Source organism: Hipposideros armiger, unplaced genomic scaffold (assembly GCF_001890085.2).
Source record: "Hipposideros armiger isolate ML-2016 unplaced genomic scaffold, ASM189008v1 scaffold_142, whole genome shotgun sequence".
In the NCBI taxonomy this organism is placed as follows: domain Eukaryota; kingdom Metazoa; phylum Chordata; class Mammalia; order Chiroptera; family Hipposideridae; genus Hipposideros; species Hipposideros armiger.
In genome coordinates this window covers 3,398,899-3,424,033 of record NW_017731492.1, presented here as the reverse complement: position 1 = coordinate 3,424,033, position 25,135 = coordinate 3,398,899, and the positions used below count along the sequence as shown (strand labels likewise).

The window sequence follows — 25,135 nt, the reverse complement described above, 5'->3', positions numbered from 1 at the left end:
ATGGCCCAATCTAATGAGAGTGTCAGATGTAATGCTTCTAAAGTCAGTTAATAATAATACTTTAAAGAAATTTCATTGCAAGAAATACAGTATAAGAGGCTTTATATTATATGCATAAGTTTACAAAAAGCATTTCAAGGGTGTCTGGTCAAAACTATTGTCAGAAGATTCCAAAGCCCGTAGATTTTGTTCCAAATGTGATTATGACAGCTACCACAAGAGCAGTGAAAAGCAAGACAAGAACATCTTGGTCTTTCTTCAATGATTTCAACCCGCTCCCTCGGCTGAACAGGTAATGAAAGTATGTTGTAGGTTGTGATTGTTTTGAAACAGATGTCAGCTGAGACTATATGCTACAGCAGCTTCAGATTTTTTCAGTATCGTTGTTGTTGATTTTCTTAAATGCAACTGGGCTTGCTTGCTTCAAAGAAGTCTTAGAAACATCTGTGTGCATGGTCGACATGGCTATTGTCTCGTAGTCATCATCCCGAGACCGGAAATCACAAAAGTTAAAGAAGAACTGTAAGTCTCTCTGGAAATTTTTGTTCAGGAATCCATAAAATATGGGGTTGACACAGGTAGATATCATTGCCGTGAGGTGGCAGAGCAGGAATAAGAGATTGTGGTTGCACGTAGCAATGATCTGATGGTTCCAATCAAACACCGTGTTAAAGATGGTCAGAGGCAGCCAGCAGACGGCAAACGCTACCACAATGGACAGCAGCATGACGTTGATTCTTTTGGTTTCGCTGGACCTGTACTTACTGTCTCTCATCTTGTCCATCATGTTGTTTCTCCTTTTCAAGCGTATATATATCTATAGAGAAAAGAAAAAAAAATGAGTTCAACTAGAATCACTCATTTAATGAAGAATTCTGTGGAAAGAAGGTAAAAATGCAAATGGGGTGGGGTGGGGGGAGTTTCCTTACCTTGAAGTAGCAAATAAATATAAAACAGAGTGGGCCAAAATACTGCAGCGCCAGGAGGACAGTGGTGTAAGACAACCTATGAGAGTCCGATGGAAATTTGTCAAAGCATACGTACTTGTCCTTGTATGCATCGAGTGTGACATTTTGGAATGGTTCATCTGTCAAGACTTGGTAGATCAGGAAGGGTAGAGAAGAAGCAACAGCAAGGACCCAAATGACAGCAATACCCACGTAAGCGTGTCTATTATTTGGTCTCCACCCTCGTGGGTTGATTATCAGCTGATGTCGTTCCACAGCAATGAGAACCAGAGAGAAAATGGACACAGTGATTGAAACACATTGCACAAAGGGATTCAACTTGCACATCGCCTCACCAAAAACCCAGTGGTCCATTAATGTGTAGACAAATGTGAAGGGGAGACACATGATGGCAACAAGTAAGTCTGAGAAGGAAAGGTTCACAATCAGGATGTTGGTCACATTTCTCATCTCCTTTTGTTTCAAGATGATTATGATCAAGGCCAGGTTTCCAGTGACCCCAAGAATGATCACAGCTCCATAAGCTAGAGCTAATGTAAATATCATGGCCAAGGGCAGATGACAGTCATCATTTTCAAAAGCCAAAAACTGGGAATTCTTCTTTGAAAAATTATAGTAGATTGAATGATTTTCAACCTGGGAAAAGACTGTTGAATTCATTTTGATTGGTTTGGTGGTTATAGATTACACAAATGGACAGTATGTCTCTTCAAAGCAGGTCAAATGTTCAGCTTATTCTTATTCCCCATATTGGAATCCACTTATCAAAATTATTCTGAATTCTTCATTCCCTGGAACTGAAAAATCTGTAAAGAGAAAATGACCAATTGCATTACTAATTTTATGGAGGGCATTCAAAATGAATTCTGGCTGATAGTACTATTTAATGGGAAGACATGGAAATAAATAAAATGAAATCTGTATAAACATCTTTTTAAAATAGCAGAAACATTTTTAAAAATCTCACAATATTTTTCATTGGACTTGATTACACACTGAGTTTCAGCAAAACATGGTGGTCTGTAAATTAGTAAGGCATGTGTAAATCTCATGCCCAAAGTTGTATATAAACAGTACTATCAGCACATTCTTAAACACTGTAAGAATATGAATGTATAACATAAAATGTAATGCACAGCTTAAAACCTAAGAAATATATATGTGAAACAAGCAAAGCAGAACAACAAAAAATTACCTAATTCTTCCTCTTACTATAGAAATGAAATAATTCATGTGGAGGTCAAGTTGTAGTACTAGTTCCATCATACACTGAACTGCTCTTTAAGGCAGACATATTTAACACAAGTATATTCCAAAGGAGATGACTAATGCAGTGAAACATCAAAAACTTTGTAATCTGAAGGACTGTTGAAGGAACAGATGTTTAACCCAGAAAAGACTTAGTAGGAATGGTACAGACACCTCATATCTGTTTGAGTAGCATGTGGCATAGAGACCTGGGCTTAAAGTAATACATCTACGCAAGTTAGAAGTAGAACCAAAGGAAGTATATTTAAAAAAAAATATTTTCACATTGTTATGAGGAACAAAGGTTTAATCAAATGGAATGAATTGCCCTCAAATCTAGCAAGCATCCTTATACAAAAGTTTATCACTACTACATGTAAGATTTTGAGTATTGTATAAGAGAAATTCTGAAGCTCTAACTGTAAGATTCTATGATTTTATTAATATGTCAGAAGCTTTCAAAGAATTGCTAATTCTTTGTTCTGTTAGTTCTATTCATGTAAATATCCTCCTTCCCTCTAGATACAAGGCAGGGACCTAATTTTAGTCATCATGTTGATCTTTCATAGAATTTTTTGATATGAATACTCTTTTCTTACCAACAAGGCAAATTACAGAGGTAGTTTTATGAAGATTAAAAACTCTTTTAAAAAAATCTCCAATGTACCCTAGATTACTAAGTAAATATATGAGATGAGATTTCTTCTGTTAATTAGCAGGCCATTGTGCCTGTGTTAAGAAAGGAAATTGTGTTTAATTCTTAGGTGAGAACAATCAAGAAAACCATGAAGATTCACTTCCATTGAAAAGGAGGTAAGGCATTTAATGAATCACAATACGTTTGCCTTTTAAGTGGTGCCTCTAATGAACCTTTCCTTGAGTGTTTTTGCTTTCTAGAATATGGAGTATTTTTTATTATAAAACCACAACTTGGATTTATGAAACTGAAGAAGAATAAAAATACAGGTTGCTAATAGTAAGTGAGAATGAAAGTAGTAAGACTAGAAATGGTAGTGGAATAATTAAGTGTAAATGTTATGAGAAATATGGTTCTCCCCTCCTCTATGCAACAACCTATAATTATAATGACTCCTAAACTTATGTGGCAGTCCCACTTTTTTTCTCAAGAATATCAAAGGCAGGGCCGGCTGAGTGGCTCGGTTGGTTAAGAGCTCGCTCAAGAGTTTGAGCTCTGAGCAACAGCGGTTCGAGTCCTGGCCCGAGCTGAGCAGCCACTGAGCTGCCAACAGGTGGCANAAAAAAAAAAAAAAAAAAAAAAAAAAAAAAAAAAAAAAAAAAAAAGAATACCAAAGGCAGAGAGAATGCTATGTGTCTCCTAGTATCTGAGAATAAACCTTGGAGAAGTGAGTAATAATCTAAAAATTCTTTGGAAATTTCTCACTTAAGAATTCAAGAAAACTTTGTATCATACTTCATATTCAGGTTGTTATCCACATATTGAACATTACTATCAGTTCATTGTGAGTTTTCATTGTGTAAAGTAAAAATATCTTGATAGCAAAGTACATCTTCTTTATGCTATGACTTCTCATGGCTCCCTGTCACCAAGTACCACCAGGTAAGTAAGTACCCAGGTATGAGTGACATGAGGTATGGACTACTGAGTCCATCCTCAGCCTGATGCTTGAAGAGCTCTACATTATGCCTGTCTTCTGTCTTTCACTGCTTACTCTAATAATCCCATTGTGATGCTCTGTTCTAGGCAGGCCAGTCTCTTCACAGTCCAAGTGGGCCTGGCCTGTTAACATCTGCATCTTTTCCCCTGCTATTCCTTTTGCTGGGTGTCCGGTCTCATCACACTTCAAAGTCTACCCATTTTTCAAAGCACCATTTAGTCCCTTAAATCCTTAATTGTCTCCTCTCAATTATCATATAACCTCTTTAAGGTATGAACTGTATGTATTTCATAGCACCTTGCAAGTATTAGATTTAGAATAAAAATGTGCTGACATAGTGGATTCATGGTTGAAATAGTAGGTTCTCTCATGAGTTAATCTTAACATCAACAGCTGAATTCTATCCTAGTCCTTTTATATGCAAAATGGATGCTAATTACAATAGTAATTTTATTAGTTCAGGTATATAGAAAAACATGTTCTCCTTTGTGTTACAAAAAGAAACTGTTTCTGAAAGAAAATTCATTCACCCAATAAATATTTATTGAACACTTATTTTGTGTCAGGCATATTTTAGTGGAGACAGCAGTGACATTCTCATTGAGTTTCTCGTTTTGTGCAGAGAAAGACAAAATAATAATAATAATAATAATAATAATAATAATAATAATATAGTATGACAGGTTATAGTAAATGCTATGGAGAAAAATAAAGCAATGCAGAGAAACTGGGATTGTTGGTAGCTGCAGTTTATTACCAGGTGGTGAGGGAAGGCCTCTGCCTGCCTGGGAAGATGATATATGCAGTGCTGAGTGAGGAAGCCACGCAAGATCTCAGGGGCTGTATCCCATACAGAAAGAACATAGCATCCTTAAGGCTGGAGTGTACCTGGTGTGCTAAACAGCAATGCGAAATGGAATAAATAAGGGAGAGACTAGTAGAATATTAATTGGAAAGGGTAAACAGGAGGAACAGGCTGTGTAAGGCCGGATTCCACTGGACTGCCTAACTAACTTTTCCCCTGAGAAAGATGAGGAGTCACTGGAGAGTCTGTGGTAAAGGAGTGAAGTTACATGACTTGTTTTAGAATTATTATTCTAGCTGCTGTTTTCAACAGACTTAAGACAGAAAAGAAAAGAAGTAGGGAGGTTCATTAAGAGTCTAGTGCATTAATCCAGGTGAGAGAGAATGAAGGTGCAGACCAAGATGTTTGCAGTGGAAAGGAAGAAAAATAAAAATTTTACATCCACTGATTAACTTTGACAAAATTCAATGTGTATGAGAATTAATGCAGTCATTTATTAGATTATTACAATGTATGGGCTACAAAGAAAGCTTTCTTGCAGATGAGTTTAGGTAAATAAACCGAAACTCTACTCTGATCCTTTGAAATAATATTTGATAGACATTTTCTGTGAGGAATAGCAGTGTTCCTATTAAGTTAATTTACCTATGGAGAAAAAGTAAACTATATATTTTTTTAATTATTTGCAAGCCTCCTTTGCTCAGTGCATGTTGGGTAGTCAGTCCAGTTGGGTAAAACAGTTCCCTATTTGTATAAAATGTATATTTTCAGCCTACCTTAGTATAATTTCAAGGAAGAGTAATTGTCAGAAAATGATGATACTAACAGAATTTACAAACATTATCTTTGCAAAGGAAAATAATTTGATATTTAGTATTCTAACATATATTTCTAAAATACAGTGTGCAACTACAAATGCTACAAAATTTATTAAATCTCATGATGGCTGTCACGTGCATTTACAGACAAAACAGAGACACTGCATACATCACTAGTTGGCAAATTAGCCCCTTTCCAAACAAAAATTTCTTTGTCCTTTCCAATTAGAACACTGGCTTTCACAGCTCGCTGCTCACTGTTCTCCTGAAAATCCACCTTTCGTGCCATAGCCTGCTGCGGATCATTTTTTGCATGTGTTCAGAATTGGCTGTTCACCTCATTTGTTTTGGAAAAGAAATGCCATCCTTGTTAGATGCAACCTCCCAAAGTTACCGGGAGTTTATTTCCCATGAGTTACATAACTCCCTGTTCTTTCCTCCCCGAGGAGGTCTTGTTCAACAGACAGCTGCCTTAAAACAGTGAGGAAGACTAATAAAGCCACAGTCACCCACCGGAAGGCAAGTGGTCTTTAGTCATGGGTGGGGAGCTGGGCTGGAAAGCTTTCTGCTCCCTCTTGCTTCACCAGGAAAGCAGCCTGGTGTCTTGGGACTGACAGCAATGGTTTTTCTGTTCTGTCCAGGCAGAGAGAGACAGTATGCTCTTACCCTTGACTGTATGCTCCCTAGTGAATGATGCTTTCTCCTATGATCCAGGAGGGCATGGCAAACCTGAGTGCTCCTAATGGGGATGGGGGGGGGAAATCGAAGTACACTCCTCCCTCTCCCCTTTTTTCTGTGCGGCATGCATAGGTGCTTACCTTTATTGTTAACTAGGTGAATTGCCCCCAGCTTTCCTCATTCCTGACCCACCCAACACACACACACACACACACACACACACACACACACACTCACACATTTGCCATCCATCTATCAGGGAACGTGCCTATCTATGATGATGAGACTATCAAAACAGAAAACCCAAACCAACTAAAAACAAGCAAGCAGAGCCCAAACTCAGTTCTCTCTGGCCCAGCATCAGTGTTTAAACTGTGCGCCTTTCTCCAGTCTACCTGGGGACCAACGGAACACTCTTAAGCCACCTCTGCTTCCAGTCCATCCCCAATCTCCCAACCCAGCCGGGCTCCAACATCACTGTTCTAAAAGGAGCTAAAGAGTTCCATGATGAAAACTTGGAAACAGGAGGACGGTGCTCAGGGCGTCCACCAGGGAGTAGCTAGCGACAGACTGGGAGGGCCCAGTACAGCTGGATGGGGCTCGATGCCAGCCCAGTGGTGAGAACCCACCAGCGTCCCAGGTGCTACGTCTGCGCTGGGGTCGGCAGCCCCCGGGTGGAGCCGGGGCCTCCGCGGGCTCCCCGCCGGGCACGCGCCGCCGGAGAGGGACGAAGGCGGACGACCCGCCAAACCCACCCTCCCCAGACCGTCCTAGCTCTGGTTTCTCCGCGAAAACTCCGATGCAGCCGCCCGGGCAGAGGTTCCAGTTACAGAAAAATGCGAAAGATGGGCGAGGTGAGAGCACGACCAACTAGGGCATCCGCCCACCCCTCGGCCTTCTTACGAGAACCCGAGGAGAGAAGAGCTCGGGTCCCGTCCAGACATCCTCCCGGAGGGTGTGTGGGTGCCGCCAGTCCCCGTTACCCAGGTCCCCACGCCCGCAGGCAGGAGTCCTGGAGTTGTCCGATCTTTCGGAGCATCTTGCGACCTGCCCGCAAGGGGACCCGAACCGAAACGGCGGACCCCACGTCCCACCTCAGTTCCCCAGAGCCAATTTCGGGCTCTCGCATGCTTTTTCTTCCTCTCCCATCCTTCACTCCATCAATGAGAGATTTCTCAAAAGTCCCTTCAAAGGGTGTAAACTTGAAACTTACCCGTCAGTTAGATTCGTCCTTTCGCCCCTGTTTATTGAAGCGGGAAGGGTGGCAATGGAAGGGAGCAGAGAAAGGAGGAAAGATCTGCTGGTATTTCTCCTGCTCGCATCCTAAAGATCGATGAAGATAAGCAGGGACGCCCCCTGAAAGCCGGACTCCACCTCATCCCGGGATCACGTGACGCGCCCCACGAGGAGCGCCTAAAAGCTCCCCCCACAAACACCTCACCTTGGATGTGCACCTCGGGGGTGCGTTGCCTAGGAATTCTGGGAAGCCAAGCAATTAAACGAATCCGCACACATTGTTGGGCGCACACGCACGGTGCAGCGGAAAGTAATCGCTCAACCCCACACACTCCTCGACTCCGCGAATCAAGGCAATGATTTCACAAGGCTTTCAAAAGTCGGTGCCGCTGTGTTCTCCTTTGTTTGCAGGTCAGTGCCATCTTGTGGCCGAAGTGACACCCGGCGGGAAAAGCTGGACCGAAAGCCCAACTCAAGGATGAAGGGGGTTGTTATTTACGGGAAGAGGAAACAGGCCATTCGCGGCGGCACATTCCACTGTACGTTTCTTGCTTTGTTTGGTGACGTTCAAGCATCTCTTAACGCCAGTGCCGACTTTTTCCCCCCCTCCTTTTCAAACAGAAGAGAAGACTTTAAAAAAAAACAAAAGTAGCGATCGGGTGAGAGAGTATGACCTCTCAGTCCTCCTTTGCATTGAGTCAGATTTGTTCCCAGCCTCTGGCTGCTTTTTTAGGGGAGCACGACGATCAGAACATTTCCCTGGTGGTCAAAGAGTCAATGCCATTTCGTCGGTACTTCATCTACTACAGCACAGAACATTATGAAGAAAAGAATCGAATGTACAGAGTACACTGATGGTGGCCAAACCATCATGGTGCTTGATGATTCAGGCTAAATAACGACACCGCTCATCTCAGAGGGTTTACATAGTTCCATTCTACTTTGAAAAGTCCAAGTTGTGTAACACACACACACACCACACACACACACACACACACACACACATTATTTACTGATGTAGACGAATAAAACTTCCAAATCAAACTGTCAAAGAATAAAAAGTCTTTCGAATAAAGATATAGGTGACTGCTTAGGATATGCATAAAGGTTTTATTACATAACAGCTATGATTGCATTCTGTCTTCGAACTAAAAACAAAACAAAGCTCCAAAGACAGATGGAATTGCCTGAACTCTACACTGTTAAGAATTGTTTTGTTTTGTTTTTTCCTGATTGTTAGGCTGAATAAACACTGTTTAAAGCTCAATATAGGCCATCATTCATTTATTTATATAGACAGTGATATACACAATCTGTTCTATTTCCTAGGAATGCTTTGTAAAATATTCGTCATTAGACATTTTTATATAATTGGAAAGCAATATGATCAAGTATTAAAAGATCTGATTATGTAATCAATGTACTACAATAATAGATATGAGCATACATTTTAAAAAGTCCACTAATGGTTAATAAACAGAGTAAAATGACATATACATTTGCTTTTGCTTTTTTCTTCTTTGCCTTTCTTTTTTTTTTACCAAGGATGAAAATTAAGACATAATGTAGGAATTTCAGTTATTTGAAAGAGCAATAACTCATTTAGGTTTCTACTCACCCCCTGTCCACTCAATTCACTTAAGTCACATTCTGTTCTTAGAAGCAAGTTTACCCCAAGTTTTTGATCATCAAATTGGCTATTTTTAGCCTGCTGCAAGAATTACAAATGATGTAATTCTCTATGAAGAACACATTTTTATGTAACCATTTTTGCTATATCAACAAATATTTTGTTCTTGAAAATATAATTTGGACTCGTTAGATACTTTTCCTTCCTGTATTTTCCAAGAATGCTAATAAAGGCATATCTGCAAGAACGCCTGAACTGCTGCGGCTATTGTCTTTTGTCATCTTATTAACTTAATTTTTATAAAGCGTTCCCTCTAAGGCAAATGTATAAAGCTGCATTCTTGAGATAATCCTATCAAATACCAATCTTTGAAAGATCATTGGTCTCAAAGACTTTTTCTATGTCAAATTTTGTGGTAAAAAGAGAAGTTTTGCAATGCTCCTCAACAATAGCAAAATGATTTAATTCTCTAAGAGTACCATTTACTAAGTACTCTTTCCAAAGTGTAAAAGAGAAAAAGTAAGAATAGTATAATCACCAAATATAAGATCCTCATATAATATAATCTTGGAAAGTTGGAAATAAAGCACTCTGAGTTCCTCAGAAGATATGTTAAAGAGAAGATAGGTGTTAAATGAAGATCGCTGATTTTTCTACTCTTAAGTGAACAGTCAGTCACATACTTTCCTATTTGGGATTCAAACTAGATAAAACCTTTGCTAGGCAGAGATAATTTTTTGCATTTTGTGTATTTCTTTCAGAAATGTCATAACAGCCTAACCTATAAACCATGACCAGGAGAATTAAATTAATGACCTATTCTCATAATCTCTTGGGCAACAGTCTTGTTCTGAATGGAGGGCTAGGCTCTACTCACTAAATCTCTGCAGATTTTAGGTTTATCATATAAATTTTTAAAAATGGAACATCTTTATGGTCTGACCCTTTAAATTCCATGATTTAATAACCATCTAGATAAAAGTGTGTCAGTATACTTAGTACAGGAATTTATCCATTGCAATTACTTTATTGATCTCCTGATGAATTTCTGCTGCAAGGGTTAAAGCTTCTGAAATGCTACGAGGCCTTACACAGGAAAATTATAATAAATTATCATTCAGAAAAATCTTGATAGGCATTAACACTACATATAACTAGAAATGTAGGTAGAAAACTAGAATGTAGATGGTATTGAAAAGAATGAAATTCCACCGGAGTGCAACTTACTATGCAGCATGTTAGTGAATTAGTTCATAGTCTATAAATTAATTAGGTGCCAGATTTCCTTCTTTCTGTGACTTACCTACTGCATTTTTTTGAATCTATGATACCACAGAATGTAAGTTGCAATGTTATTTTATGGACCACCAAGAAAGAAAAAGATGCTTTCAGTAAAGCAATGACATGAGTAGAATCAATTGTAAATGAATCTCAAAGTTAGAGTATTAAAATGTTAAAGAAACAACCCTCACCTTAGAACCTATGATATATAGTAAGTAAAGAGTTTTAATTGAATTGGTTAGTTCCATCAAATAGTACAATCAGTTTATTCAGTTATCTTTTTGAGAAAATGAGCTAGCAGAAGGAAGTGACAATGAATTTAGTTAAAGTGTTAGTATACAAGTATACAGACAAACAATTAAATTATATTCCTAACGTGGAAGACACCACATATTTATGGATTTGTTCTTGGTTTGAAATAGGAATGCACTCAAGAAACTTCTCATTTGGTTACACAGACTACAAATTTAGAGCATTTGTTTTAAAACTCCATCAGAATAAGACTGTAAAGGACTAGGATCTTAAAATTATTTAGTATATATCTGAACATTTTTTTCTCCAGATCTCATCTTGTCAGATACACTTTCACTGGTCAACAAAAGTGTGGTGCTATTTTACAAAAGCCTAACATTTTGTATTTGTGGCCTGCCTAATGAAAAGAGAGTTGCCATTGTTACTATTGTTTATTATTATAATTATTACTATTCTCTTCATATTTCCTTTGAAAGAGATGGAGTAGGAATCCCTGGTGAGAAGGTCAAGTAAGAATGCTGCCATTGAACCTTCCATCATCTGTGACATACATCTCTGTCTGTTCGTGTTGCCCCACTCCCACCTCCACCTCTGAAATCTCAGGCTTGACATTAGAACTTTGCACAACCCAGCACTTCAGGTGGCCAAGCTAAGTAGATCAGACTTGGCCCCAGGATGTAAAAGTGTTTCACATCCCTGAGATAGGGCAGTTTTCTCCTAAAAACAGGAAAAAGATTCCTATATGCACCTAAATAACATCACAAATGGGCACAGAGGTGGTCTGGTATGAAGTGATTGCTTAGGAACGTATCCTTTCTTCATTCCTTTGTTTAAAGTCTAGCTGTTGCTCTTCTTTCCCCAGATACATACACATCTACAAAGAGGATAAATATCCCAGGATGGCTGTGGTACCATCTGACTCCTCTCAACCCAGAAAACTTCTTAGCTACCACTCTCTGCGAGTATACGATGTAGGTGAAAGTAACTCAACGGCACAGATTATTGTAACTGCAAATTCAAAACCTTAGTTGAGCCTTTAATATTGCCTAGAAATTATCGGGCTTGTGTGACTCCCAATTCCTCTCTTCTTGGAAGATATTTCATACTGTCACCCCTCTCCCCCAACCTCCTACTGCCTACCCTCAGTCTCAACGGATTCCTCCTTCCTTCTGAAGTGGGTGAAAGCCACAGGGTGTTTACTCCCTAACTCTAACACCCCTCATCTTAGCAGTAGATCCTCCAGCCCATCTCTTTCAGTCCCCAGGCTTTGAGTCACCTCAGCCCACTGAGTTTTCCCAGTTGATGCCCCAAACATCACGTAACAGAGATAAGTCATCACTATTGAGCTCTCTCACTGAACCCATGGGCATAAAATTCATGAGCGAGTTGTTGTTTTATTCCACTAAGTTTTGAGAGGTTTATTAAACAACAATAACACCTGTTTATTAATGAATTCAGTTTTATTAGCTTAACATTAAAGTAAAAACAGAAGCAAAATTGCTCACTCTTTCTCATTTTAACTCCCTCAGCCATGTCATATCTTCTCTGGCTTCTCATAGCTCCTCTGGCTGTCTTCTCTTACCTGGTAGCTTCAAGAATGAGGTAAATTTCTATCCTCTTATTTGCTCCTCAGATATGGCCACCTGAAACTGCTTCTGCCCAGAACACCAATGACCAAAGCCAGTGGACACAATTCAGACTTTATTGTACTTATTCTTTATGTTACATTTGACTCTCTTGACCATCCTGTCCTTCTGGAATTATATTTTCCTTTGGTTTCACTAACTCTACATTTCAGGCTTTTCTCTTTCCTTACTGGCAGCTCCTCAGTCCTCTCCCCCAGGATCTGCCATCTCTATCTAACTCTGAGGTGGTTTTCTTCTTAGGATCCTATTACATAAATGGGCCAGAGATGGCACCTGTATATTAGCCTAAAATGGTCTCATATTGTTTACTTCGTCACAGCAGGCTAGGCCTATTAGCCTAAAGCTAGACAGCACCAAACTCTCAAATTCTCACACATCTGATTGCTTTAAAAATAGTCCATATATATACATATATACATAGTCCATATATACATATATATATATATATATATATATATATATATATATATATATATATATATATATACTAGCCAGTTAGAGCTTATCAACTTCATATACCCTGAGAAATTGCACCCATCATCTGTTAGCCATAGATAATACAAACCTTGTAGCCATGAAATACACCAATCTGCAGCTGTCCTTTGGAACTCTCTGCCTCAAGTCTGCCCACCTTGCTGCTGAGTTATATCACCTCGATATGAAAGTTACCCTCCTATTTTTCCCTCCCCCTCTTAAGAGTCCCCTTGTCCTATCCTCCTTCTGGGTAGTTCCACATGTTGTCTCTGGGAGGTCTCTTGCTAGGAGAGACTTCCCCTGTCATGGAATCCTGCCCAAGACCACCCAGATAAAGCTTTTATGTTACCACCTTCTGTGGTTCTGTCTCTTCTGAATTGCCCAAATTTGCTGGAGATTTCATTCTTACTCTTCTTTTTTTCTCCCCCACTCTTAATGCATAACAATACCCTCTGCCATCAATTATATGCTTGTATGCTCCTAACCCTAAATGCCTACCTAAAGTACAGATCTTTCACATTTCCTTGGAAATGTGCTTCTGATAGTGGACTGAATGTCAATCAATGTCATCACTTCTGTCCTGCAAGCCAGAATCTAAGAGTTGTCCCCAGTATTTCCCTGTCTCACACCCTCAAATTCAACTGGGCACAGATCCCCATTCATTTTACTCCTTATGTACCATTCAAATGTGTTCTTTCACATCCATCAAGCTCTCTTATTTCTCTACTCAGTGGTCTGTCTGCCACTAGCTGCTTTCACAGCAATCCAGTTATATCGTTCCACAGTTCAAATTGTCTAGTTTCTCTCAAGAGCCTTTAAGTAAAGTGCAATGTCCCTTGAAACCAACATTTTCAGTGTCGTCCTCCACCACTTCCCACACACTTCAGTCATACTGAACTATTTGCACTTCTCTGAGTGTTATCCTCTCTCACATTCACACGATTTCCCCACTTGTATCTTGCCCACCCCCTCCATCTGCTGGTTTCTCTCTCACCAGTTCCTTCCATTCCAGCACAAGTGTCTTCTCAACTGTGAAGCCCTCTCTTATGTCTCCCCATCTCCCCAAATCCTCCATAAGCTGAGTTTGTCTTGTGTTTATTCCTACAGCTTTCTAAGTTTGTATCACAGAATTTGTCACACTATGTTGCATTTACTCTTTACTTCCACAGACCTACGATTACACTGAGATCACAGGAGGGCAGTGAATACTTTTTTCACCTCTTCAAACTTAGAGCCTAGAATAGCATCTGGCATACCATAAGATACTGAAAAAAGTCGTGTTGAAGGATTAAAGAACAAAAAGTAAGGTACGATTACATCAATTATGAGTATCACAAATCAAGCCCAGTCATTCATCTCAAACATTTAAAAAAATGTCTTTGGCATTTTAGCTATGGTGGATTATTCCTATTTTTCTACTTGCACATAATGCCGGTATCCATGTGTGCATTTTATACATAGATATACACATACTATTATACTAACTGCTTTTGATGATCCTTCTCATATTCTTGGATTTTTTATGTGTTGATTCTGCTTCCCCCATTAGATGTATGCTTGAATAAAGGACCATACTGTCTTTGAAAATGCATACAATGTCTAACAGAGGAAATGTCTCATATCTTTGTCTACCTGCTGAATAATATACTTTTAAAAGCTGAGTAACCTACTAGAACAAGAGGAAGACTATGGAAATAGATGCACTTTTGAAGAGAGTATTTTATTCAACCATCTCAATTTTTGATTCTGGACTTACGCTTTGAACACTTCTCTAAATATTATGTTTAAAGACTATTCAAAACAAAACAATATACCCAAAATAAATAGACTCTTTCATTTTCACTTGAATAGGGTAAAGCTATATTTAGACTTACAACTAGATTTAAAATAATAACCATGAAAAATTAGCTAAGAAATGAAAATTTTATTTTTAAGAAAACAATGTTGGGGAGATACTTATCAACAATATCACTTATTGTAAGGAGTTTTGATCCACAAAAGAGAAGAATATACAGCCTATATGTGGGTTTACATGATATAATGTTATGTCTCCAAAAGAATCCATGTTCTCTTTTTTTTTTTTTAAGAAATTTTATTGGGGAACAGTGTGTTTTTTCCAGGACCCATCAGCTCCAAGTCAAGTAGCCACCCTCAATCTAGTTGTGGAGGGCGCAGCTCCACAGCCCATGTGGGAATCAAACAAGCATCCCTGGTGCTATAAGCCTGCACTCTTAGCACCTGAGCTAACCAGCAGCCCCAATGTTCTCTTTATATATATATATTTTTGTGTGTGTGTGTGCTGAAATTTTAAAAATAATATAATTAAATAAAGAATTGATCTGTAAGACACCTACAACTTTTTAAAAGAATGAATCAAATGTCATTATGTAATTATTATAGCTGCAGGAAAGAGAATGTGCCAGTATTAATGGGAAATTCAATAGTTCTTTTTTTTCTAACATGGAGAGAAAACAAACAATTTCTATGACCATTAAATTTTTCTGAAGATCCAAAAAGGTTATTTTTCTACATGTATGTCTATAATGTGTGCTTGCTGATGGCATAAAGTCATAGGTATTCAGAGCTCAAAGAGGGCTTGAAATTTGCTTGTCAAAACATTTCATTTTTCAAACAAAGAAAGGGAAGACTAAAAAGATGAAGTGCCTTGTGTAAAGCCACACTTTTAATTTGGGATGAAACCTGGCCTGAACCCAGGTGTTCTGACAAGTGTCCCTTATACAAATACGTATGTGATTGTAAAACTATATACATGTGCATCACATATATGTGTGTACGTATTTTTAACATGGAAATTTTACTTTAAAAAAGAACTGCCCATTCTCTCTGGAAATCAGTCACTGCTTTATATTTAATGATTTCATCATTACCGAATCAAAAGGAAAGATATAAAGTTTTGCTTAAGTAGCACAGTACTTGTTAGAAAAAGGCAATGAAATGTTTATAGTACTTGAGGACCTCAAAATTATCATTGAATTGCCTGGGAAAATGACTCTATGCACACAAATACTTCACGCTTACTTTTAAAACCATAGCTTTAAAAAAACAAAAACAGCTTTTGTTCCATAAAAAATGGTATGTGTTTCACAATTATAAACAAATTCCTCGTTTTAAGTCCTAAATATTGATTATTTGACAAACTATCACTATTCCAAAGAAATCACTGATGCAATGGGCATTGTAAAATATTTTTGATAACACTCAGAAATGGCCATTTCCACATCTTTTAAGAATTAAGGATTTAATTTTACCATGATAGACACAGTGGTAAAGAAATGTTCCTCTTAGTAATAATAATAATAATAATAATAATAATAATAATAATAACCTCACAGGGAAAAAATGCGTCAAATAAAGTAATACTATTTTCTCTATTTTCTCTAATATGCCCACTATTCCTGTAACTAATACATCAAGATCACAGATCATTTGAGATTATACCAAAGCATTTTAGTAACTGTCCTCCACAAATGGTAGTTATTAAAATGCAGCAATAACTTTGACAGAAACAACAGACATGTTCCTCAGAGAAATGTTATCCCAGGCATTGTGTGGAGAGCTTTATTATTCAATCATTTGTCTTAGGCGTCCCAAGTGATTTTAACTTTCACCTTTATAAATAAGCTATCTTTCACAACTGATAAAGAACCATGAGCACTGGGAGACAGTCAGTTTAATTTTGTAACACACATAAAATCCTACTTAATTTCCCAAATGAGCATTTTATAAATAGTAGAAAAACTATTGCAGCAGAGGTGGACATTACTATTTCTGTTCCCAGAGGTAGGACTCTTCCTGCTTGACTGTTACTCCATAAAACAGAACAAAATGACTCCATTAGGTTCTACAAAGAGTGATGATGATGAGTCTTGAATCCTCCCTGGGAAATTTGAAGATAAAAATATATGCATCTTCATATCTTCCTCTTTACATAGCATAGTGTTGGGATTTTCAAAATGAAAGTTTCTTCCCCCAAAAAAGTATTCTTAATATATGTTTTTTCACTCTGTGTACATCAAGTATGTATATAAAGAAGAAATTCTGACTCCCTTTTTGAGATTTGCATGTTTTGTGTGTGGTGGGAAAGAACACGTTGAGTTCATCAAAATCTTCATCTCAATGACGTGTTGATGATTTTTAACACCCTAATAACGGTTACTTCAACCTAAAGATTCATGTCATCAAAAGAACAAGCAAATTTGTGGAAAAGAAAAAATAAAATTGATCTTGTATTTTTAATATACAACACTTATAGCATATGTTTTTGGAAGATTGTTACAATGGGATTCCTTTGAAAGTTGTTTTAAAGCCAATGTGTATTTGAAGTTGGTGTGTATTATAACTGTGCAAGAGATGGAAGAATGGGAAGTTATGTGGCAATATAATACACTAACTACACAGGCGTTGGAGTTAACAAAAGTTTAAGAACGAAGCCTTGTTTTCTCACTGATTATTCCTTCTCCACACTTTAATCCCTCCCCTCTCCCACTGCAGAATCCCATGGGCCTGCTCAGGTTACTTACTGTGTTCAAATTTGAGGGAGAATATACTAGTAGTACAGAAACAAAAAACAATGAAATAGGAACTGGATTCACTAGAGGTATTTAAAAGCTATCTCTCTGATATAATGACAATCTATGCAGATCATCTGAATATCAAATGCTAAAATTCAGCAGAAAAATAGCACAGGAATTTTTTCTGACTCCTGGGTTAACAGACATTAGATTTACAAGTCATATGGCTCCCAAAAAGGACAGGGTCCTCTCCAGTTTACAGAATTCCAGCCCCACAGAATTGCACTCATCACCAGAGACACGTGCTATGACTGTCAGTTAATCGTTTTTTCAGTTTTCAAGTATACAATAAATACACCCTTCATCATGCATGCTATGGTCAAAGACATCTCTCTCTCTCTTCCTCTCTCTCTCTCTCTCTCTCTCTCTCACACACACACACACACACACACACACACACACACACACACACACTGATTAAAAATAAGGCAAACCATCATTGGGGATGGAAATCACGTTGAGGAGAAACAGGAGGACAAGTTTTATAGTTTTTTCTTTGTCGTTTTAAATCTATGGCATCACTTTTTTACTCCCTCATCGTCTTTTTGTCATTGAGTATAGTCTTGAGAAGCGTTGATTCCATTTCATCTTCACTCCCCAGCTCTACGCTTGCCCACCCCCACAACTACTACTCCTAAGCAGTGGGAATAAACCCTTTCCCCATTGTGCGTGGCACATCCCCGCCTTTGTGTCCCCTACACATTCAGGTCAACCTTGGTGCCTAGATGTCACCTTTCCTCACTCCAAAAAGGTGTAAGATAGAGCAATGTTCTGTTTTGGTCTTTTTTTTTTTTTTTCCGAGCAAAGTGGAAACCTGGGCCTTACAGCTTTTTCTCGGGGAGCCTAAGCTCTTAGAGATACCCCCGCAACCCCACACCATTTCAATACTCCTCCGAGTTCACTTCACCCAGCTGGGGTCAGAATGGGCAGGTAGCTTCCTGTTCATCAAGTTAACTTGGCTTCGGCCAGGGTGACGGGGTGCCATCCTGGGGGTCTGCAGCTTCTCCCTGGGGCACCCACAGCAAGGTAGGAGCTGGGGTGCCCCGGCCCGGTGTTGGGGAGAGGCCGGCGCGGAGCAGGCGCCCTGGAGCAGGGTCTCGGGGGTCGCTGGAGCAGTCACGTGTTCCCGAGGCACCTCTAAAACCCCCGCGGCTCCCCACTCCCTCCTCCCCACTGCCACCTCCAGGTCTCCTCCTGCAGCCACCGCCGCCCGCGCGTAGGAGCGACCGCGCTCGGCCACGTTCCCGGGAGCCCAGGCGCAGGCAGCGGCCAGGGCACCCCGAGGTACGCGGTTCAGCCTCTCCCCGCTGCCCCTTTCTGCGCGGGGCTGGGCCTGCAGGGAAGGGCGAGTCCACACGGGGCCGCGGGCGTTTTCGGGGCTCCCGAGCAGGCGGGGTGGGGAAGCCGAAGGCAGCTCGGCTGGAAAAGTGGGGATTTGGGTGGCAGAACAGGCGATTATTAGGCGTAAAGGGAGAGCGGGAAGGGACCCGGCGGACTTCTTTGGTGCGGGGCAGGTACTCACCTGGGTGGAGCAGGCACGGGTCGGACCCGGGGGGAGAGCGTGCGGGATCCGCGCTGGAGCCTGGAAGGGAGGGGATGGGTGGGGGATCCGAGAGGACAAAGCGCTCCCTCTCGGCGGGACGAGCCCTGGGAGCAGCCACGCTGGCGTTCGAGGCTGGGGACGGCAGCCCGCGGGCTTTCCCGGGCCAGTGCTCAGCCCCAGCCCGACTCCGGCGAGGCTCAGGGGTTCAGTGCACTGGGCTCCACTCGGGGCGTCCAACTGCCGCGCGGTCCCGCAACTGGCGGGAGACCCGGAGGCAGCTGAGCCCCTGGGCTTGCGCTCCTATTTGCAAGGTGGCCTCATAACAAATGCGAGCAATAACATACATCCACACAGCGAATTCCAGCGATAGGGCAGTTCTGTCCCCAAGTTTACCGACCTTTAGTTTATCTGTTAAAGGAACTGAACCATCGTGTTGGATCGAAGCCCCAAGTCGTTGCCATATAGACCATGGAAATAGCCTCAAGCGCTCTCAGCAGAATTTTGCAGTCCGAATGCAATTTTAAATTTCTGATTTCTCAAGGGAAGACAAACTCGGCTGTTAGAATTGGAGAAGAGAGGGTGGCGCGTGCCTGTGTTTGTCAGTGGAACAGCAGAGCAGTATTTATCTTTCCCATTCAAATTTTGCCAGATTCTGGCTTTAAAAATAAATCATGGGAATATTTGAGAACCTGGAATCTCACCATTGTTCCAGGATCACTGCAAAAGAGGCAATAGTTGATATTTCATCATTGCTAGAGGGAAAAAAATAACATGTATTTTATTCTTTTGTGTGATTGTCATCCTTTGTGAAAAGAAAGATGTGCATTTCCATTAGGCAGGAAATTTTCCTAATAAAGAAACGTCATTTAAATGTATAAGCTCAGTCTCTTAGTATCCTTTGAGTTCCCTGCAGTTTCTCCTATTATCCTAAGAACTATCTACTTAATATACTCCAAGTCTACTCAGATTTCATTTGTCATTGTGTCAGATATAGATCAAGTTTTATTTAAAAATGACAATAAGCACAGTTTGATGAAGAATTTTTTTTTTCACTGTTTACTCAGGGGGTTAAATTTTGATGTTTCAGCCTGGTAATTCAGATGGTGGGAAATAAAACTAGATACAAAAGAGAACAAAACCTCATGTTCAAGCAAAACAAAGGTTTGACACAGTCACTATCAAATTTCTTCTCAAATAATATGTAATTTTAAAACATTCTCTCTTTGGTTATATTTCATAATGTGTCTAGTTATCTGAGATAAAGAAAAGTTCACATATAACATTACTTTTATTATGTATAAAATATGTTGTATAAAATTATACAGCATTCATTCTAACATTTGTTAAAAGACAATTATTAAACTTATTTCCATTTTCATTATAGGTTTGCTTATTGTGCTTTTCAGGAAAAAGGAAGTAAAGGGGTAAGTTTAAGGAAAGAAATCCTTTGGGCTTCTTTTGTCTTTCATTTTAAAGTGATTCCCCTATCTTCAATTTCAAATAAAAAAAAAACCAGAACACTTAAATCTGATTGGATAAAATTTTCCTAATGTGGATGGAAAAGGGGCCACATATTAAACCTGACAAGCTCAGGAGAGGCCAGCATGGCAGGCCCTACAAACTCGGAGACGAAAATTAACTACATAGGATGGTCTGAACATAAAAATTGCTAAAAGCAGTCCTGGTGGGTAGTCAGTCACATCCTTGGCCTGTAGCTTCCTTGACAAAGGTCAATCTTGACCTCAAGTTAGCCTGTCTATTTTCTGTTATCTCCATTGGTGCCTAATAGAGAGGACTGACAACCTACGTTAGAGGCAGTTTGAACTTCAGACTTAAAACCTTGTTGCTTCTATTACCACAAACTTTGCAGCATTTCCTCTTCAAGAAAATTGGATAGTAATATTTTATACGAAATGAGTGTCATCCTACAATTGCATGTCCCCAAACTGCACAAAGTCATTGTAGAATTAACTATATGATGTTTCTCCTCCCTTACCTTGGTAGTAGATAAGGCAGTCAGTAACTAGTGATCACAACAAAAAGGGATCATTTCAAGAAAGTGAGTCAAAAGAATAACTAAGCAGGATCACAATAACAAATAGCGTGTGACTATTATAAATGTATATATAGGATCTTGGACAAGCTAAATGGAGCTAGGGGGCCATCAGACCTCATGAAATTAAGCAGGAAGGGCAATCAAGGCTGCTTTCATTAGCAGCTCCCTGACCTATCCAGGGTATTTGCAGGGAGGCCATTGATTAGTAATGTGATAAGATGATTCAGTAGGCCATGAGAGTCACTTTTGTACCACTTATCCTTTCTAATTTGAGGTAATACCAATGCAAAAAAAATTTTTTTTAAGATTTTTATTGGGGAATTGGGGGGATGGGAACAGTGCTGGGGAATTGGGGGAAAGGGAGCAGACAAGTTGCTGTTGTTTTGTTCTCCAGTCTAGTTGTGGAGGACGTTGCTTCACTGGCTCAAGTTGGCACCATCATTGCGCTCTTCCCTGGCGAGGCACATCAGTCGCCGGCTTCTGGACGGCTGCTCACAGTGGCTGCTGGCCGCTCACGCCGGCTGCTGGCTACACATGGTAGCCCATGGCAACCCACTGCCACAGGGGCTGCAGCCTACGCCGTCGCCAGCGACTCAGGGCAGCCCAGCTCCAGGTTGAGCTGTTGTTCAGCATCTTAGCTGTGGAGGGCAGTGTCACTGGCCCTCATATGTGAGATTCGAACCGGGGCCCTCTGGCATCCCAAGCCAGTTCTTAACCATCACGCCACTCGGCCGGCCCTCAATGCAAATTTTTGGTTGGGTCTAAGAATAAATGAATAAGATCCTGAGTTTCTGAATTTGTTTATCTTTAAAAGGATGTCATTAGCTTTCAGAAAGTAATTCAATCAACCTAGAATTATTTGTGGAAGTTGTGGAAAAAAACTTTCAAATTTTCTCCTAGCACAATGGTGCCATATTGAAACTTGCTGTATATGAAATGGAATTAAAGTTATTTATAATGAATGAATGTATGTACACAACAGGATTTCCAGTTTGGAAATTTATTGAATCAGGACCTATAAGTCCCTTATAAACTGAAGATAGTATTGTTTACTATTAATTTAAATATATAGTGTTTTCATAGTTTTAACTATAGATCCAACTATAGATCTAGAAATAGGTAGATAAATGTATATTGATATGGACTGAAAAAAATGTTTAAACAACATACATATTAGGATCTCTGTAACAACGTGTATTCATCAAAATTAATTAACTATTGCTGTCCTGAGTATACTGTAGGAAAATTTTGTTAAAAAATAAGAGTGCTTACTTTTTAAAAGGGATGAGAGGTTTCTTTTACCTTATTAATATAGGCAGTTTGGTGCTTCATCAGGAAATACTGTCAAATCTCTAGTATACAGCAGTAAGAAGTAATACCATTGTGGTATTAATAGTATTACATTATTCATTTCCTTTGAAATGAAAAACTTATTACAAGGTGTTATATTAGTATCACTTCTACATTTAACTTTAAGATATAATACTTTCCTTAAATAATATGAATTTATGGAGCATTTTTAAAGTTAAAATCTGTTTTCAAGTTTTAAATTAAAAATCAAACAAGTAAATTTTGGTTTTAGAAACACGAGCAGCATTGCTGCTGGTCTGTGGTTGCTTTTATCCACAATAATCTGGCAAATCTCAAAGGCCTGAGGATTGATCATGGAATGACTTTGCCAAGTTCAGCGTTGTGTTCACATAGTCAACAGTACAAGTAGATAAACATTTATTGAGTGCCTACTATACACACCTAGGTCCTGAGATAGTGTTTCTACACTTGAGAACGTTTAATTTGAACATTGCATGAACTAGATAATACTGAGGATGCTAAATTTTTGTTTGAATTTTTTTTCATTTTCCCATAAGTATTTATTTAACATCTGCTATGGTAAACTTACTGTGCCATGTGTTATGGTAGATACCATGAGTAAGGGACAGTTTCTGCTTTTCCCCAGTGCTTATAAATAAATAAAGTAGATGGTATGCATTATAATTGTAATGCAAAACAGACTGACACCTAGCACCAGACAATTTGATAAACACAGTTTCATGGGGGTTCACAAGAGGAGATAACATCCAATTGAGTAGACCAAGGAATACTTTAGGATAGGTGGCTCTTAAGTTTGGCTTCGATTCAAGTAGGAAAGGAAGGAATGTTTAAGGTAAGAGTATATGACTACACCATGTGCCAGGTACGTTGACCAGAGCTATTGTAAAGTAGGTATCTGGAAGTTCTTATGTCCATTTGTCTCTTCCTTCCCTAACATTATTTCCTACATAAATTTAAAAAACAAAATCTGCTATTTTAACACGTTAACACACCATGAAAATGATGATAGACTTAAACTTACTATAATTGTTACTGGCTGATGATATTTGCACTGCCCTTGGAACCAATAAAGAACCTTACAAAACTTAGGAGAATAATAAGGTAATGAGAGCAAATTGTAAAATGTAGTTTCCTTCTCAGTCAATTAATTTACAGTAGTCATGTAATTTTTTTTCAAGTTGTTAACCAATGTCCTTTTATTCTAAGCAGGCTTATACTATGGATTTAGAGCTCACGGATTATTATAACCAGACACTTGCTACAGAGAACAGCACCGCTGCCCCTCGGAATTCCGATTTCCCCGCCTGGGATGACTATAAAAGCAGTGTAGACGACTTGCAGTATTTTCTGATTGGACTCTATACATTTGTAAGTCTTCTTGGTTTTATGGGGAATCTGCTTATTTTAATGGCTCTCATGAGAAAGCGTAATCAGAATACCACAGTAAACTTCCTGATCGGAAATTTGGCCTTCTCCGATATCTTGGTTGTGCTGTTTTGCTCACCTTTCACCCTGACCTCTGTTTTGCTGGATCAGTGGATGTTTGGCAGAGTCATGTGTCACGTGATGCCTTTCCTTCAATGTGTGTCAGTCCTGGTTTCAACTTTAATTTTAATATCAATTGCCATTGTCCGGTATCATATGATTAAGCATCCAATCTCTAATAACCTAACAGCGAACCATGGCTACTTCCTGATAGCTACTGTGTGGACATTAGGTTTTGCGATCTGTTCTCCACTTCCGGTGTTTCACAGTCTTGTGGAACTTCAGGAGACATTTGGCTCAGCATTGCTGAGCAGCAGGTTCTTATGTGTTGAATCATGGCCATCTGATTCATATAGAATTGCTTTTACTATATCTTTATTGCTAGTTCAGTACATTCTGCCCTTAGTTTGTCTAACTGTAAGTCATACCAGTGTCTGCAGGAGTATAAGCTGTGGATTGTCCAACCAAGAAAACAAACTAGAAGAAAATGAGATGATCAACTTAACTCTTCATCCATCCAAAAAGAGCGGGCCTCAGGTAAAACTCTCCAACGGCCATAAATGGAGCTATTCGTTCATCAGGAAACACAGGAGAAGATACAGCAAGAAGTCAGCCTGTGTGTTACCTGCACCAGCAAGACCTCCTCAAGAGAATCATTCAAGAACACTTCCAGAAAACTTCGGTCCTGTGAAAAGTCAGCTCTTTTCTTCCAGTAAGTTCATCCCAGGGGTCCCCACTTGCTTTGAGATGAAACCTGAAGAAAATTCAGATGCTCATGAAATGAGAGTAAACCGTTCTATCATGAGAATAAAAAAGAGATCTCGGAGTGTTTTCTACAGACTGACGGTGTTGATATTAGTGTTTGCCCTGAGTTGGATGCCGCTACACCTTTTCCATGTGGTAACTGATTTTAATGATAATCTTATTTCAAATAGGCATTTCAAGTTGGTGTACTGCATTTGTCATTTGTTAGGCATGATGTCCTGTTGTCTTAATCCAATCCTATATGGATTTCTTAACAATGGGATCAAAGCTGATTTAATGTCCCTTATAAACTGTCTTCGAATGTCATAAATCTCACTGCTTGTTTACCAAGGAAAGAACCAATGCTTGAGTTCACTTTTTAAGGAGTTAAATTTGGTAGTCTACGAAGGCCTCTGTGCTGGTCTGATAGTCACTTCAGGAATGAGTTCTTTTCATTTCTGAAATAAACAAATGTCATATTAAAGAAAATATCCACAAATAGATTTTTTTAATTGACTAAGATTGAAGAAAAAAAGAATACTTGGATCATCAAAAATATATTCATGATAAGTGTGTATGTATAACAAACAAATTTTGTTAATTTATGGAATTTGCATTATGTATAAGGGTTGTAGATTTGAATGTCAGTTCATCATATATGAAAGATAATTTTAATGTTATAGTACAATGAATTCATTTAGTTGTATGAA

At 39.2% G+C, this 25,135-nt stretch overlaps 2 protein-coding genes across 11 annotated transcripts; one reads left to right on the top strand and one right to left on the bottom strand.

Moving 5' to 3' along the window:
* Positions 1-270: 270 nt before the first annotated feature.
* NPY1R (neuropeptide Y receptor Y1) lies at positions 271-19,340 on the bottom strand. Of its 4 annotated transcripts, XM_019650562.1 has the most exons (4): positions 19,206-19,340; positions 18,788-18,847; positions 930-1,774; positions 271-817 (listed from the first exon to the last, which is right to left on the bottom strand). In XM_019650562.1, exons 3-4 carry the CDS (start codon positions 1,626-1,628, stop codon positions 365-367), a joined length of 1,152 nt encoding a protein of 383 aa, XP_019506107.1. In that variant the 5' UTR covers positions 1,629-1,774; positions 18,788-18,847; positions 19,206-19,340; the 3' UTR covers positions 271-364. The 4 variants fall into 4 exon arrangements, with proteins under 4 accessions (XP_019506107.1, XP_019506108.1, XP_019506106.1 ...); XM_019650563.1 differs by lacking the exon at positions 19,206-19,340 and having other exon boundaries at positions 18,788-18,933; XM_019650561.1 differs by lacking the exons at positions 18,788-18,847; positions 19,206-19,340 and adding an exon at positions 7,596-8,499.
* On the top strand, positions 2,981-25,135 carry NPY5R (neuropeptide Y receptor Y5). 7 transcript variants are annotated; one of them, XM_019650559.1, is made up of 3 exons: positions 18,407-18,549; positions 20,193-20,232; positions 23,403-25,135. In XM_019650559.1, the coding sequence occupies exon 3, from the start codon at positions 23,415-23,417 to the stop codon at positions 24,753-24,755; it is 1,341 nt and encodes a 446-aa protein (XP_019506104.1). In that variant the 5' UTR covers positions 18,407-18,549; positions 20,193-20,232; positions 23,403-23,414; the 3' UTR covers positions 24,756-25,135. The 7 variants fall into 7 exon arrangements, with proteins under 7 accessions (XP_019506100.1, XP_019506101.1, XP_019506104.1 ...); XM_019650552.1 differs by having other exon boundaries at positions 18,509-18,549; positions 23,406-25,135; XM_019650558.1 differs by lacking the exon at positions 18,407-18,549 and adding an exon at positions 18,580-18,779.